The 14,664-nt window shown below is 41.6% G+C and overlaps 1 protein-coding gene across 1 annotated transcript in view; it reads right to left on the reverse strand.

Annotated features, from left to right (window-relative positions):
* LOC119875920 (zinc finger protein 160-like) overlaps nt 1–10,375 on the reverse strand; it is a 52,954-nt gene extending 42,579 nt beyond the window's left edge. The window contains exons 1-2 of the mRNA XM_038525537.1: nt 10,202–10,375; nt 3,800–4,011 (exon numbers count right to left, since the gene is read on the reverse strand). Coding sequence (XP_038381465.1) covers nt 3,800–3,814 — 15 coding nt within the window. The 5' untranslated portion in view covers nt 3,815–4,011; nt 10,202–10,375. The remainder of the gene's footprint in view (nt 1–3,799; nt 4,012–10,201) is intronic.
* Between the last annotated feature and the right edge of the window lie 4,289 nt (nt 10,376–14,664).

The raw sequence follows: 14,664 nt of genomic DNA on the forward strand, positions 1-14,664 counted from the left end.
TACACCTCAACACATTAGACTAAAACTATAATATACTAAATGCAAAGAGAAACTATAAAAGCATCTAGAAACAAAAAGCCAGATCAACCACCACAGAAACAACAGAATTCAGAAAAGAATGCAATATTATCTTGAAAGTCCTGATTTTTTGTGCCAAAATGGCCAGCCATGAAACACATTTGGTACTAAAACACATGACTTCTTGTGAACTGTGAACAGCATCTACTCCCAGCCACAACGTTGACAATACTCAAGAATACTACAAACCAAGGATGCTCACCAAATTCTCAGTGTCCAGAGTTTATATTGAGGCTTCATTATTTACACATGATTTACTGAAACACAGACCACATTGCTGAACTCAATCTCCAAATCCTTACCCTTCCTCAAGGTCACCTGTTCAAAGCCACAACCCTCTAATCACATGGTTGGTCTTTCTCACATGGATAGTCCCATCTTGAGATACCTCATTTGCACAAAGTATTCAGGGCCTACATGAATCAACTCATTAGCATAAAGTGTAGTCCCCGTGGCCCATGATGAAAAACAAAGACACTCCTGTCACACAGGTAATTCCAAGGGTTTAAAGGTACCTCTCAGGAATCAGAGACAAAGGTCAGCCAAATTCCTTATTACACACCAGGTATTCATGTCCCTTTATCAAGTGCCCTGCCCTTGAGCATGGCCTGGCCTCAGGAATTGTTTCTAAAGAAAATACAGCAAAAGTGACTACACTGCACTTTTACAATTATACTACATCTGACTTCCACCTTGCTAACAGAATCCATCCTCTGACGACTCTGATAAAACAAGTGGCATGATGAGAAAGCCCATGTAGCAAGAAACTAATAAGTAAGAATCTTACATGAGCAGACAGGTAGGAACTCATCAGATGAAGATCTCATCTGATCAGCCCTTCTAGAAATGAATCCTGTGAACAACTCAGTAAGTGAGCTTAGAAGTGCATCCTTCCCCACTCGAGCCTCCAAATCAGATGCCACCCTGACTTACAACTTGATTATAGTCTTGATTATAGTATGAGAGACTGTGAAACCAAGTACCCAGTAGTGATATGACAAAAGATATATATTTGGTTTTTGGTCCCAGTTCCTAGTACAAAGAACTTCGAAAATCTTAGGATCTCCACAGTGATGAGTTGTTTGTGTGCTAATGAGATGACTGTTAGCCCAGGCCCCCATACAACTACAGAATAGGGGCTGGTTGCCAGAGAAACAAACAATGTGATTACAAGATTGGAACTTAGCCCCACTTCCTAAATTCAGTCACTCAACAGTAAACGAGTTAGTCAATCATGCCTAAGAAATGAAACCTCCATAAAACCCCCAAAACCACAGGTTCGGCAAGCTTCTAAGTTGGTGAGCATATCCAGCTGCTAGAAAAGTGGCATATTCCCATACTCTGTCCTGAGAAAAGGACCACAGAAACCATGACTTAGAGCCCATCAGTACAGGAGACCAAGCCTTGAGATTGGTATCTGAAGTGGGGGCATTCTTGCAGGTCTGTACCCTTAAACCTGTGTAATCTGATGCTAACTGCAGGTAGTCAGTATCAGAGGGCTGGAAAAGTGGTATTGGAAGAGATCACATACTTGGTATCAGGAGGAAAAAACCTCATTTGGTGTTAGAAGTGTTGTCAATAAAATCAATACATACTGTCATGCTGAAATTACTGACCCACAGAAAGTGTGAGATAAAAAATATATCTTGTTTGAAGTTGTTAAGTTTTGGAGTAATTTTTCAGGCACCTATGTTATTATATAGATATAGGCATATATGTGTTATTATTCTACAACATCAATAAATATAGGACATAAACTTTTAAAGAAAGAACTTAAGAAAGAAGAAAATATGGAATATTTATGGTTCAAGTAAAAAGCCATAAAGAAAAAGACTAACAAATTTTAATTTGAATCAAAAATAAAACATTTGCATGGAAAAAGATATTAAGAAGAAAAGCTAAAAGATAAGATTCTAGAAAAATATCTGCAACACAAAAAAGATCAATATGGGGCACCTGGGTGGCTCAGTGGTTGAGAGCCTTTGGCTCAGGTCCTGGGATCGAGTTCCGCATCAGGCTCCCAGGGAGCCTGCTTCTCCCTCTACCTATGTCTCTGCCTCTCTGGCTCTCATGAATAAATAAATAAAAATCTTAAAATAAGATAAAAAATTTTAAAAATAAAAGACCAATATACCACAAGATCAGCAATTACAAATAAGACAAAAAAAATGTTTTTAAATGAGCCAAGAAGGAGGACGGCATATCACAGAAGAAAATAATCCAAAAAAGCAACAAAGGGACAAGAATCTGAACCTCACAAGTGATTGGGAAAATGCAAAATAAAAAAAGGCAAAAGAATATTGGCTCATACAGACTCTGAAAATATGCAATTTGATAATATAATAACAAGTGTTGGGAAGCTGTGGGCACTAGATGTTCTTATATAACACTTTCTATCAACCAGACTGTCTTCTAGATGCTTTGCCTAGAGTAATGCATTTTAGACCCTACTTTATGATGTGAGTGCCACCGTCATTAACCCCGTTCTACACATGAGAAAACTCAGGGGTATGATGGCTAAATGAAGTGTGCAGTCACCCAGACTCCAAAACCAACATTTGTAAACATGTTTAAAACCATGAGTTGGCACATTAGAATGTGAAATGTGACTAGACCCCATAACCGATTTCTCTGTCGCCACTCTGAACAAACACTACAATTTTAGAAAAAAACATTAATGGGGCACATGGGTAGCTCAGGCAGTTAAGAGTCTGGCTTCAATCCTGGGATCAAGCTCCACATCAGGCTCCCTATTCAGCGGGGAGTCTGTTTTTCCTTTTCCCTCTGCCATTTGCCTCCACTTGTGCTCTCTGTGTCTCTCTCTCTGTCAAATAAATAAAATCTTGAAAAAAAAAAAAAGAAAAAGGGGAAAAAAAGAAAAGAAAGAGCCATTAACCAGGCAGTTCATTCTTATGGTTTGTAATAACAAAAATATTTGTTTGTTGAGTATGACTATGAACTCATGGACTTTTCTTTTGACAGAAAGTGAACCAGGGTCCAGGGACCCAGTGCAGGCAGAAGGAGAGGGAGAGAGAATATTTTTTTTAATTTTGTTTTATTTGTTATTATTATTTTTAAAGATTTTATTTCTTTATTCATTCATGAGAGACACACAGAAGCAGAGACACACTCAGAGGGACAAGCAGGCTCCATGCAGGGAGCCAGACGTGGGACTCGATCCCGGGTCTCCAGGATCACACCCTGGGCTGAAGGCAGCACTAAACCGCTGAGCCACCAGGGCTATCCGGGAGAGAGAATCTTAAGCAGGATCCACACAGTACAGAGTCTGACATGGGGCTCAATCTCACAATCCTGAGAAAATCCACCAAAGAAATTTCCTGAGACCTAAGTGGTATAAATTACTGAATCCTCCAAGAAACTGGTCTGCCTTCCTCCCAGAGCCAGTGCATATCACATAGCTTTTCATGTCTCTCTGGTTGTGATGTTTGTTAGAGATATCAGACACAAAGTGACAGGTAACATAACCTCCAGGATGTACCACAGTCACACACTGTGTCCCAATCAATGTTAGTCCTTCAGGATGACTGCTATGAGTAATATATTCCTGATTTCACTTTGCCTTGCTTTTGAATCTAGAATCTAATTTAATTTCTCCCTAAATCCAATTATTTCAATTCATACAAAAGTGTTGAACTGATTTGTTTCAGGTTACCACAAGCTGTCAGAAAACGCAGGAAAAGTGCACACAAATGAAAATCACCTGGGCTTTGATCATCTTCTGTGCTCATGAAACAGTGACATGGATTCTGTTTCTTGTCTCTTCTGCATCTGCCACAAAGTTCTTGAAGTCAGAAATCTTGGTGTCCACTTGAAGTTGTCCCTAGAAGCAATGATTTCCAAGTCCTAGTACTTCTTTCTTCCCTCATTCCTTCACTCGATCACTCTTGCTCTGGGAGACCTGGAACCTGCGGGCTAAAAAGCAAGTGACTTTGAGTGTACATTCCCTCTTGGCCCAGGTGTTTCACTGCTGCTATGCACTTACCTTAATGAACCTCAGTATTTCCAACTATTCCTTTATTTGGTGCCCCCAAAGCTTCCACACTTGGGGCAATAAGGCAGGGTTCTAAATGTGTGAAAGGTATGGCTTTCGTCTGTGACGTAGAAGTGGCATGGCTATTAAAGGGGAGGGGGGGGGAACCTGGGTGGCCCAGCGGTTGAGCATCTGGCTTTAGCTCAGGGTGTGATCCCGGGATCCAGGATGGAGTCCCACGTGGGGCTCCCTGCATAGAGCCTGCTTCTCCCTTTGCCTGTGTCTCTGCCTCTCTATCTCTCATGAATAAATAAGTCAATCTTAAATAAATAGATAGATAGATAGATAGATAGATAGATAGATAGATAGATAGATAGATAGATGGTAGAAAAGCAAAAGCAGCAGAGCATGATGCCTCAGAGGCAGATGGCTAATAAGGCACATCCATTTAGGACATACGGAAGGTTCCAAAGATCTGGACATTGTGTCTTTAAAAAGCATGTGTCCTCATGAATTGCTTTGAAAGTTTTTATACACTCCATGGGTACGCACACTTCAATGTGAAGACTAATGAACAAAGCAAACCATAAGGACAGTCTTATCCCACTTTGTGCACTAAATGATTAACCTTGCCCAACAGAGGTTTAGCTTTTGCCCTTAGTTCCAAGGAGGAAACTTCTAAGTCCACGGAATATCCTGCCTAATTAAGAGTGTCTATGCTCACCTGGGAGTCTTGGGCCATGCAAGACAGTCAGGTAGTCTATTCTAATAAAGTGGTTTATGGTGAAGGGCCTTGGACTAGGTGGTATCAGCCATGCCTCTGGAGGGGCTGGAGGAGACTAAAGTCAGCCATACAGGCAGTCATGTGTGTGTACATTAACTCTAATAAAAACTCTAGCGCCAAGGCTTATGTGAATTTTCTCTGGTTGGTAATAAGATAAAAAAAAGTATATAAATGAGGAAGCTATAAATTATAAATCTATATACACCTAATAGCAGAATCACAAGACACAAAAACTGACAGAACTGAAGATAGAAATAGAAAACTTCAAAATCCCACTGTCAACAACTTAAAAAAAAAACAAAAAAACAAAAACAGAAAACCAGCAGATATATTTAAGACTTGAACACCACAATCAGCCAACAATTATTTGATGCCACACTCAACAGCAACAAAATATACATTGTCTTCAAAGGTACATGAAACATCCTCCAGAAAAGATAATATCAGATATAAAACAAATGTCAATACATTTCAAATATTTTTTCCAACTATAATAGAACTGAATTAGATACTCACTTTAGAATGAATTCAGGAAATATATAAACATTTGGAAATTAGCATGTTTCTGAGTAACCATGGATTAAAAACAAAAATGTAAAAATAAATTAATAATAATTTAGATGAAATGGACAAATGCCTGGAAAGAGTCAAATAACAAAAGTGACAGAAAAACAGTCCTAGGGATGCCTGGGTGGCCCAGCGGTTGAGCATCTGCCTTCAGCTCAGGGCGTGATCCTAGAGTCCTGGAATCAAGTCCTGCATCTGGCTTTCTTTCTTTTTTTTTTTTTTTTAATTTTTATTTATTTATTTATGATAGTCACAGAGAGAGAGAGGCAGAGACACAGGCAGAGGGAGAAGCAGGCTCCATGCACCGGGAGCCCAACATGGGATTCGATCCCGGGTCTCCAGGATCGCACCCTGGGCCAAAGGCAGGCGCCAAACCGCTGCACCACCCAGGGATCCCCTGCATCTGGCTTTCTGCATGGAGCCTGCATCTCCCTCTGCCTATGTCTCTGCCTCTCTCTGTGTCAGGAAGAAAGAAAGAAAAAAAAAGAAAAGAAAGAGAAGGAAGGAAGGAAGGAAGGAAGGAAGGAAGGAAGGGAGAGAGAGAGAGAAAGAAAGAAAAGAAAGAAAAAAAAGAAAAGAAAGAAAGAAAGAAAGAAAGAAAGAAAGAAAAAAGAAAGAAAAAAGAAAAGAAAGAAAGATAGAAAAGAAAGAAAAGACACTTCTAAAAAAAAATTGAATTAGTAATTAAAAACTGTCTCACAGGGGCGCCTGGGTGGCTCAGTCAGTTAAGTGACTGACTCTTGATTTCACCTTAGGTCTTAACCTCAGGGTCATGAGATCAAGCCCCATATTGGGCTCTGTGCTGGGCATGGAGCCTACTTTAAAAAAAAAAAAAAAAACTGTCTCACAAAGAAAAGCCTACGCCCAGATGTATTCATTCCATGGTGTCACTATCACCAAAACATCAAAGCCAGACAAAGGCGTAATTTTCTTTTTCTAAATTCTCTTTCAGGAATATAGATGAAAAACTGTTACATATTACTAAAACAATAAGCGGTGTAAGCCAATCAGAGAAAGACAAGTATGATTTCACTCATGTGGAATTTAAGAAACAAAATGGAAGAATATATGAGGGGGGGAAAAAAGGAGAGAAGGAAACAAATCATGTCAGAACAAACTAAGAGTTGATGGAGGGAGGTGGGTGGGGAATGGGATAGACAGGTGATGAGTGTTAAGGGGGCATTTGTTATAATGAGCACTGGCTGTTATATGTAAAGGATGAATCACTGAACTCCATTCCTGAAACCAATACTGAACTGTTTGTCAATGAATAGGAATTTATTAAAAAAAAAAAGATTTATTTGAGAGAGCGAGACAGAGAGAGACAGCGAGAGCATGAGCGAGATGAGGAGCAGAGGGAGAAGCAGACTCCCCGCTGAGCAGGAGCCCATGAAGGGCTCAATCCCAGGACTCTGGGATCATGACCTGAGCTGAAGGAAGACGCTTAATTGACTGAGCCACCCAGGTGCTCTTCATCGAACGGATTTTTTTTAAAGAAAAAAAGAAAAATTAGCAGAACAAATCTAGGATAATATAAAAAGGAATTACAATGACTAAGGGGGATTTATCCCAGGAATGCCAGTTTGGTTTTATCATGTGAAAATAAATAAATATAACACTCCAAATTAATATAATAAAGTATAAAACCCACATGTTCTGAAGAGATATAGAAAAAGTATGTAACCACATGTCACATCACCATTCATGATTAAAACTCTTGAAAAACTAAGAACAGAGGGATCTTATTCAAACTGATACAGGGCATCCACAAAAAAACAAAACTAGTATCAGACTTAATGATAGAATTCTGAATATTTTTCTCCTAGAATTAAGAACAAGGCAAAAGGGGCACCTGGGTGGCTCAGTGGTTGAGTGTCTGCCTTTGGCTCAGGTCATGATTAAGTCCCCTGCAGGGAGCCTGATTCTCTCTCTGCCTGTGTCTTTGCCTCCATGTCTCTCACGAATAAATGGATAAAATCTTAAAAAAAAAAAAAAAAAAAAGGCAAAAGTGGCTGCGATCACCCCTTCTTCCATTATTATAATACAGGTTCTAATCAATTCAATAATAGGTAACAAATCATTAAATAACTAAAACTTAAAGGCATCCGGATTAGAAATGCAGAATACAGCTATACTTGCTAAAACAACATAATCTTGTACACAGAAAACAAACAGAAAAGTAACAAGTTTAGCTAAACAAAAGGCATTATATACATCCAATGGATCATTCAGAAATAAGGGGGAAAAAGGAACTACTGATACACACAAGAATGTTATCTCAAGGGAAACCCGGGTGGCTCGGCGGTTTAGCGTGGCCTTCAGCCCAGGGCGTGATCCCGGAGTTCCAGGATCGAGTCCCGCGTCGGGCTCCCTGAGTGGAGCCTGCTTCTCCCTCTGCCTGTGTCTCTGCCCCTCTCTCTCTCTCTCTCTCTCTCTGCGTTTCTCATGAGTAAATAAATAAAATCTTAAAAAAGAAGAATGTTATCTCAAAATACTCGTGCTGAATAAATCAAATCATAATAAAAACAAGTACATCCTGTAGTCCATTTCAATAAAACTTTAAAAAATATAAACTAGCCTACAGTAGTGAGAAATAGATCAGCAGTTACTTGGGAGGGAAGGGGAAATATGAGAGGGATGGATTAAAAAGGAACACAGAAAATTTGGCTGTGAGGGGTATGTTCATGATCTTCATGATGTGGGGACACTATCCTGAGTATATATAACAAATTTACCAAATGGTATGGTTTATTATTTTTTTTTTAAGATTGATTGATTGATGATAGACACAGAGAGAGAGAAAGAGAGGCAGAGACTGGAGACTCCAGGATCGCGCCCTGGGCCAAAGGCAGGCGCCAAACCGCAGAGCCACCCAGGGATCCCCAAATGGTATGGTTTAAATATCTGTAGCTTATTGTATGTCAATTTTACCTCAATAAATTAATTGCAAAAAAAAGGGAAAATCTAGTGATAATTATAACGTACACCAAAATACAATGCTAATGAAAAAAGGCAATAAAAGACTACATATATGATTCTGTTTATATGAAATGTCTAGAAGTTGCAAATTAACAGACCCTAGGAGATGATCAGTGGTTGTGTGTGGCTGGGGGTAGGAGTGGAGACTCAGTGTACAGAGGACCAAGAAAACAGGGACGTCTGGGTGGCTCAGCCTAGGTTGAGCGTCTGTCTTTGGCTCAGGGTGTGATCCCGGGGTTCTGGGATGGAGTCCTGCGTGCAGCTCCCTGCAAGGAGCCTGCTTCTTCCTCTGCCTGTGTCTCTGCCTCTCCTTTATTTCTCATGAATAAATAAATAAAATCTTTAAAATTAAAAAGAAAAACTTTTCCAGGTGATGGCAATGTTTTAAAATTGGAGTGTCTTGAAATTGGATTTGCTCATGGTTGCACAACTCTAGAAATTCACTGAACTGCAAATACTTAGTCAATTTTATGGTATGTAAATTAAACCTCCATAAAACTACTAAAACTGTAACAATACTTTTGAATATTTCACGTCATTACCACTTATATTAATATGTTTGATTCAGGAATGCCTGGGTGGCTCAGTGGTTGAGTGTCTGCCTTTGGCTCAGGGTCCTGGGATCAAGTCCCTTATCAGGCTCCCCTCCTCTGCCTATGTCTTTGCCTCTTCCCTGTGTTTCTCATGAATAAATAAAATCTTTAAAAAATTTTTTTGATTCAGACACCATGGCAATGGCTCACCAACCTGTGTTGGTATTACTGCAATGATTAAAACTGTATAAGTATCATCTTCTATGCAAATACGTTGAGGATATGAAAGGACATGATACAATCAATTTTCCTTATACTTATACAGATATACAGATGCTCCTAAATGTGAGGGGTGGGGGGAAAGGTTCTCACTATGGAACAGAATATAGGGTAGAGGAGATGCTTTTACTTAGAATGACCCTAAAAGAAAATATCCATGACTATAGTTAATTTGAGGCAAGAAGAACAAAAGCTACATCTTTTAAGAGTAAATATGTCCGGACGCCTGGGTGGCTCAGCAGTTGGACGTTCGCCTTCGGCTCAGGGCGTGATCCCTGCGAGGAGCCTCCATCTCCCTCTGCCTGTGTCTCTGCCTCTCTCTTTCTCTGTCTCCCATGAATAAGTAAATAAAATCTTAAAAAAAAAAAAAAAAAAGAGTCATTGTGTCACTAGCTCACTCAGAACACACTTGATTTTGTGGGGACAGTGCGAAGAGAGATGTTGGGAGACAAAGTTTTCAGGAAGGTCCGTAATGATGGACTTGAAGGAGAGAATTGGGTTTGGATTAACTGGAGAAAATGCAGCCTCAGGTCTGTTTCCAGCATTCAAGGCTTAAGCCTGAACCCTCCGATTCTCCAGGGGCCCTGGATCTCCTCGAACACGGAGAGCGCCCACCAGGAGCCTCTTAGGGTGAGTCCTGTATTAAAAGTGCCATACCCACAACAGGCTGAAGAAACCAATAGGGACATCTCCAACCTAGGCTCCTCTAACACACGGAAGCTGGGCAAATTCACGCATATACTTTCCACCCCACTTCTCAACCACCAAGTCCCAGGGGCAGAGCGACCCACGTGGACTTCAAACCCTAACAAAGTGGGCCTCTCAGTCGCGATGTCTTCAGACTTTTCATCACTGACTCCCAAAGGCCCCATCACGCTCCCCGGATTCCTTAATGATTGAATCCAAATAAAATCCCAACTGCGGTCCTTCACACACGCTCCCGTTTCACGGACCCCACAGGCCGAGAACCAAGCCCGGAACCTGACTCACCTGAACCCGAACCTCCACAGAGGCTGAACGCAGCGACGAAAAGCCCCCAACGTCCATAGCCACTTCCTGTCCGGATGCGCTTCCTCGCAGCACCTAGGAACTCGGATCCACCGAGACCAGCGAATCCCGCGAGGCCCTTGGCGCGCTGCGGGATTTTGGAACTCGGATGGCGGGCCCTGCTCTATGACGTAGAGGCCACGCCCACGCCGGCGTTTCTGAAGGTGGGGGCTATAGCGGCTTTGTAGCGAAATCGAAATCATTACTGGCCCCGCTAGTGTTTTTACCTCCTCGCTGCGAGGGATGACCAATAAAGCTATGCTAACTGGGTAAGACTTCAGAAGTTGGTGTCTATCAAAGCCACGAGGCACGTTTATCGGCCGAGGGAAGAAAGATGGCGGCGCCCTTTGTGCCCTGCCCAGCGCAGGCGTTAAGGCTGGAGCACCGAGGGCGCGGCCATCTTAGAGGATGGCAGGTGTCCGTACGGCTGGGAGGGCTTCAGGCCGCGGCCGACTTCTGTGGAAGCTGAGACGTCACAGGGCGGGCAACGGCTGCTTAACGTCTTAGGTTTAGGGAGAGGGCGGTTGTGTGTGGAGTGTATAAGACCCTTGTCGTGTAGAAGGAAGACCGCCACTGAAGAGGCGAAGCCGATAGAGTGGAACTTCCTAAAGAGATGCTAATCCCCCGGAAAGAGCTCCTACCTCTACGGGGAAGGGATGAAGTGAAGGGCACAAGTGTGTTTTTCTTCCAAAAATAAATGATGACTGTGGGTTATTGGAGAATATGAAATTACGGGATAATGTAATTATTTTTTAAAGATTTTATTCATGAGAGACCCAGAGAGATAGAGAGGCAGACTCCATGCAGGGAGCCTGACATGGGACTCGATCCCAGGACTACAGGATCAGGCCCTGGGCTGAAGGAGGCGCTAAACCGCTGAGCCACCTGGGCTGCCTGAGATAATGTAATTATACTCTGCATATTTACCCAAATTTTTAAAAGCGAGCACACTTTAAATTTTTATTATTTAGGCGCGGGGAGGTTTAGTAATAGAGGACTTAAGTAGTTACTCCCTTTTGAGAAGACAACCTGAGTCAATTTAAATTTTTCGTTCTCTTTGACCTGGAAATTCTAATTGCAAGTTAGTAAATTTTTTTTTTATTTTTTAAATATTTATTTATTCATGAGAGACAGAGAGGCAGAGACAGGCAGAGAGAGAAGCAGGCTTTTGGCAAGAGCCCAGTGCAGGACTCAATCCCGTACCCCGGGATCACGACCTGAGTGGAAGGCAGCCGCCCAGGCGTCCCTAAAATTTTTTCTTCATATTAGCCATTTTGGCCTTTGTAATTAAAACGGAAAAAAAAACCTACTTGATGGGATGAGCACTGGGTGTTATACTTTATGTTGGCAAATCGAATTTTTTAAAGACTTTTATTTATGCATGAGAGACGTAGAGAGAGGCAGAGACAGGCAGAGGGAGAAGCAGGCTCCATGCAGGGAGCCTGACGCGGGACTGGATCCCGGGTCTCCAGGATCAGGCCCTGGGCTGAAGGCGGCGCTAAACCTCTGAGCCACCGGGGCTGCCCGGCAAATCGAATTTAAACAAAAATAAAAACGAAATGGTAAAAAATCTAAATGTACAGTGATAGACAAATACTTTGGTAAATTACGGAACATTCACTTAGCAAAACAGTACATAGCAATTGAAAAGAATATACTACAAGTGTCAGTATAAATAAGGAAAGATAACTATTCTCAAGAAGAAAAAAATCTGCAGGATAATATAAATATAATTCCTATTATGGGAACACATCAGAAACATTTGCCTGTTCATTTGTGATTGGTTAAATAAACATTTAGTTTGGATTACTTCAGAGTTTGTACTTACAGAAGTGTCAGTTTTCACATTCCCAATTTTTGCAATTCTCCATTGTTTATAAATCTTTGTGTCATAGTTCTATATTACTTTAGTATTATAAAAATGTCAATTTTAGAAAAGTTTTAGAATTTCTTTTAAAGATTTCTTTATTCATGAGAGACGGAGAGAGAAAGAGAGGCAGAGACACAGGCAGAGGGAGAAGCAGGCTCCACGCAGGGACCCCGACATGGAACTCCATCCCAGGTCTCCAGGATCAGGCCCTGGGCTGAAGGGCAGCGCTAAACCGCTGAGCCACCGGGGGTGCCTGAGTTTTAGAATATTTAATGATGTAGATATTCACAGCATTGTAAATATTAAAAACTAGTCTCATTTTTCTTTCATGAAATATACTTAAATATATTTGAAAATTTGGGGAGAATATATTGTTAACAATGCTAAACTCTGGGCAGCCCCAGTGGCTCAGCGGTTTAGCACTGCCTTCAGCCGGGGGTTTGATCCTGGAGACCGGGATCGGGTCCGGCGGCCCGCGTCGGGCTTCCTGCGTGGAGCCTGCTTCTCCCTCTGCCTGAGTCTCTGCCTCTCTCTCTTTCCGTGTCTCTCATGAATAAATAAAATCTTAAAAAAAAATTCTTCAATGATTTATATGTTTTCTAATTAACTTTTTAATTTTTTTTTAAGTTTTAAGGAGGCTCTCTGCCCAACATGGGGCTTGAACTCAGGACCCTGAAATCAAGAGTCACACTTTACCACACTTTACCAACTGAGCCAGCCAGGCACCCCTGTGTTTTCTAATTTCTATACATTAAGAATTTATTGCTCACATAATTTCTTTTTTTTAAGATTTTATTTATCCATTCATAGACACAGAGAGAGAGAGGCAGAGACACAGGCAGAAGGAGAAGCAGGCTCCATGCAGGGAACCCGACGTGGGACTCGATCCCGGGTCTCCAGGATCACACCCCAGGCCGCAGGCGGCGCCAAACTGCTGCGCCACCGGGGCTGCCCCTCACATAATTTCTTAATAGTATTTTTTAAAGATTTTATTTATTCATGAGAGACACAGAGAGAAAGAGAGGCAGAGACACAGGCAAAGGGAGAAGCAGGCTCCACACAGGGAGCCCGATGTGGGACTCGATCCCAGGACTCCAGGACCATGCCCTGGGCTGAAGGCACATGTTAAACTGCTGAGCCACCCAGGGATCCCCAATAGTAACTTTAATAGTAAGAGTATTATATTTATATTCCCTTCAGGGATTAAACCTCATTCACCTGGGATGTCAAGCTTTGAAAAGTGAATTCAGCATCTGGTCCAGAGAGCTTAGGGGAGGCTGGGCAGCCCATTCTGGAACCTTGCCTGTCTGGTTTCAGGAATAAGCTGATCTGACCTTGCCATGGCAGGATGTATAAGTTCACTGAAGAAGTGGAGGGGACCTGGGGCCTGGTTGGTAGAGCACTCATTTCTGATTCTTTACTGTAGAGAGGGTCTACTGAGAATCCATCCTGTTACAATGTGGGGGTGGTGAAAGGTGCACTAATCCAGGATTTAGGGCAGAGATGTTAAAGTTTAAATATAGATCACAAAGATCATTTTATAAATGCAGGCTCTTGGGCCCCAATATTAGAGGTTCTGGTTTAGGAGGTCTGGGGTGCGACTCAAGAATTTGCATCTTTTACAAACTTCTCAGAGAATCCTGAGGCAGGAAGCCCAGAGAAAACACTTAGAAACAGATCTGGAGTGTTCCTGGCTTACAAGTATTATGCTTGCTGGTAACCCTCAGTACATTTAGGTCTTAGGTCAAATTACATGTGCTCAGAAAAGCCTTCCTTGAAAACTTGTACTAAAATAGCTCCTCTACTACAACCCATGTACTAGGCTTCTTATTTCTTCATAGCACTTAACTAACATTCTATATGTACTTATTTTACTCAGTCATCTTCACTAAACCATATGCTCTATAAAGGCTCTATAAAAGCCTTGACTTGGCCTGTTTCATTCTTTGATGTGTCCCCAGTGATTACAATGGTGCCTAGCACAGTGCAGACGCTCAAAAAAATATTTTTAAAGGAATGAGTTACTCAGCGTGAAGTTGGGAATTGAATTCTGCCATAAAACTGCATGGCAATTTTTTTGGGGCCACAAGTAGGATTTGTAAATTGGATTGTATATCCCCCCATCTTAAAGATTTTCTTTGAGAGAGTTATGTATGCACACAAACGTGAGGGGGGGGGGGTTGGTAGAAGGGGAGGGAGAGAGAATCTGGAGCAGACTCTGAACTGAGTACAGAGCATATGAGGCTCAGTCCCCCGACCTGAGCTGAAACCAAGAGTCAGAGGCTTAAGTGATTGAGCCACCCAGCCTCCCACATATTCTTATATCAAGGGAAATAACTGGATAAAGACAGAACAAGAAAAAAAAAAAAAAAGAACAACAGGCCTTTTGCTAGGAAAACTAAGATATGTTATCAGACCTGCTCAAGAAGAATTGATAAAGGAAATTCTAACAAAAAGGAAATGACAGAAGGAAACATGAAACATGGCAAATGAAGAAGAGGAAATGAAAAAGGTTAATATAGGGATGCATGGGTGG

Source organism: Canis lupus, chromosome 1, assembly GCF_011100685.1.
Source record: "Canis lupus familiaris isolate Mischka breed German Shepherd chromosome 1, alternate assembly UU_Cfam_GSD_1.0, whole genome shotgun sequence".
Classification (NCBI taxonomy): Eukaryota; Metazoa; Chordata; class Mammalia; order Carnivora; family Canidae; genus Canis; species Canis lupus.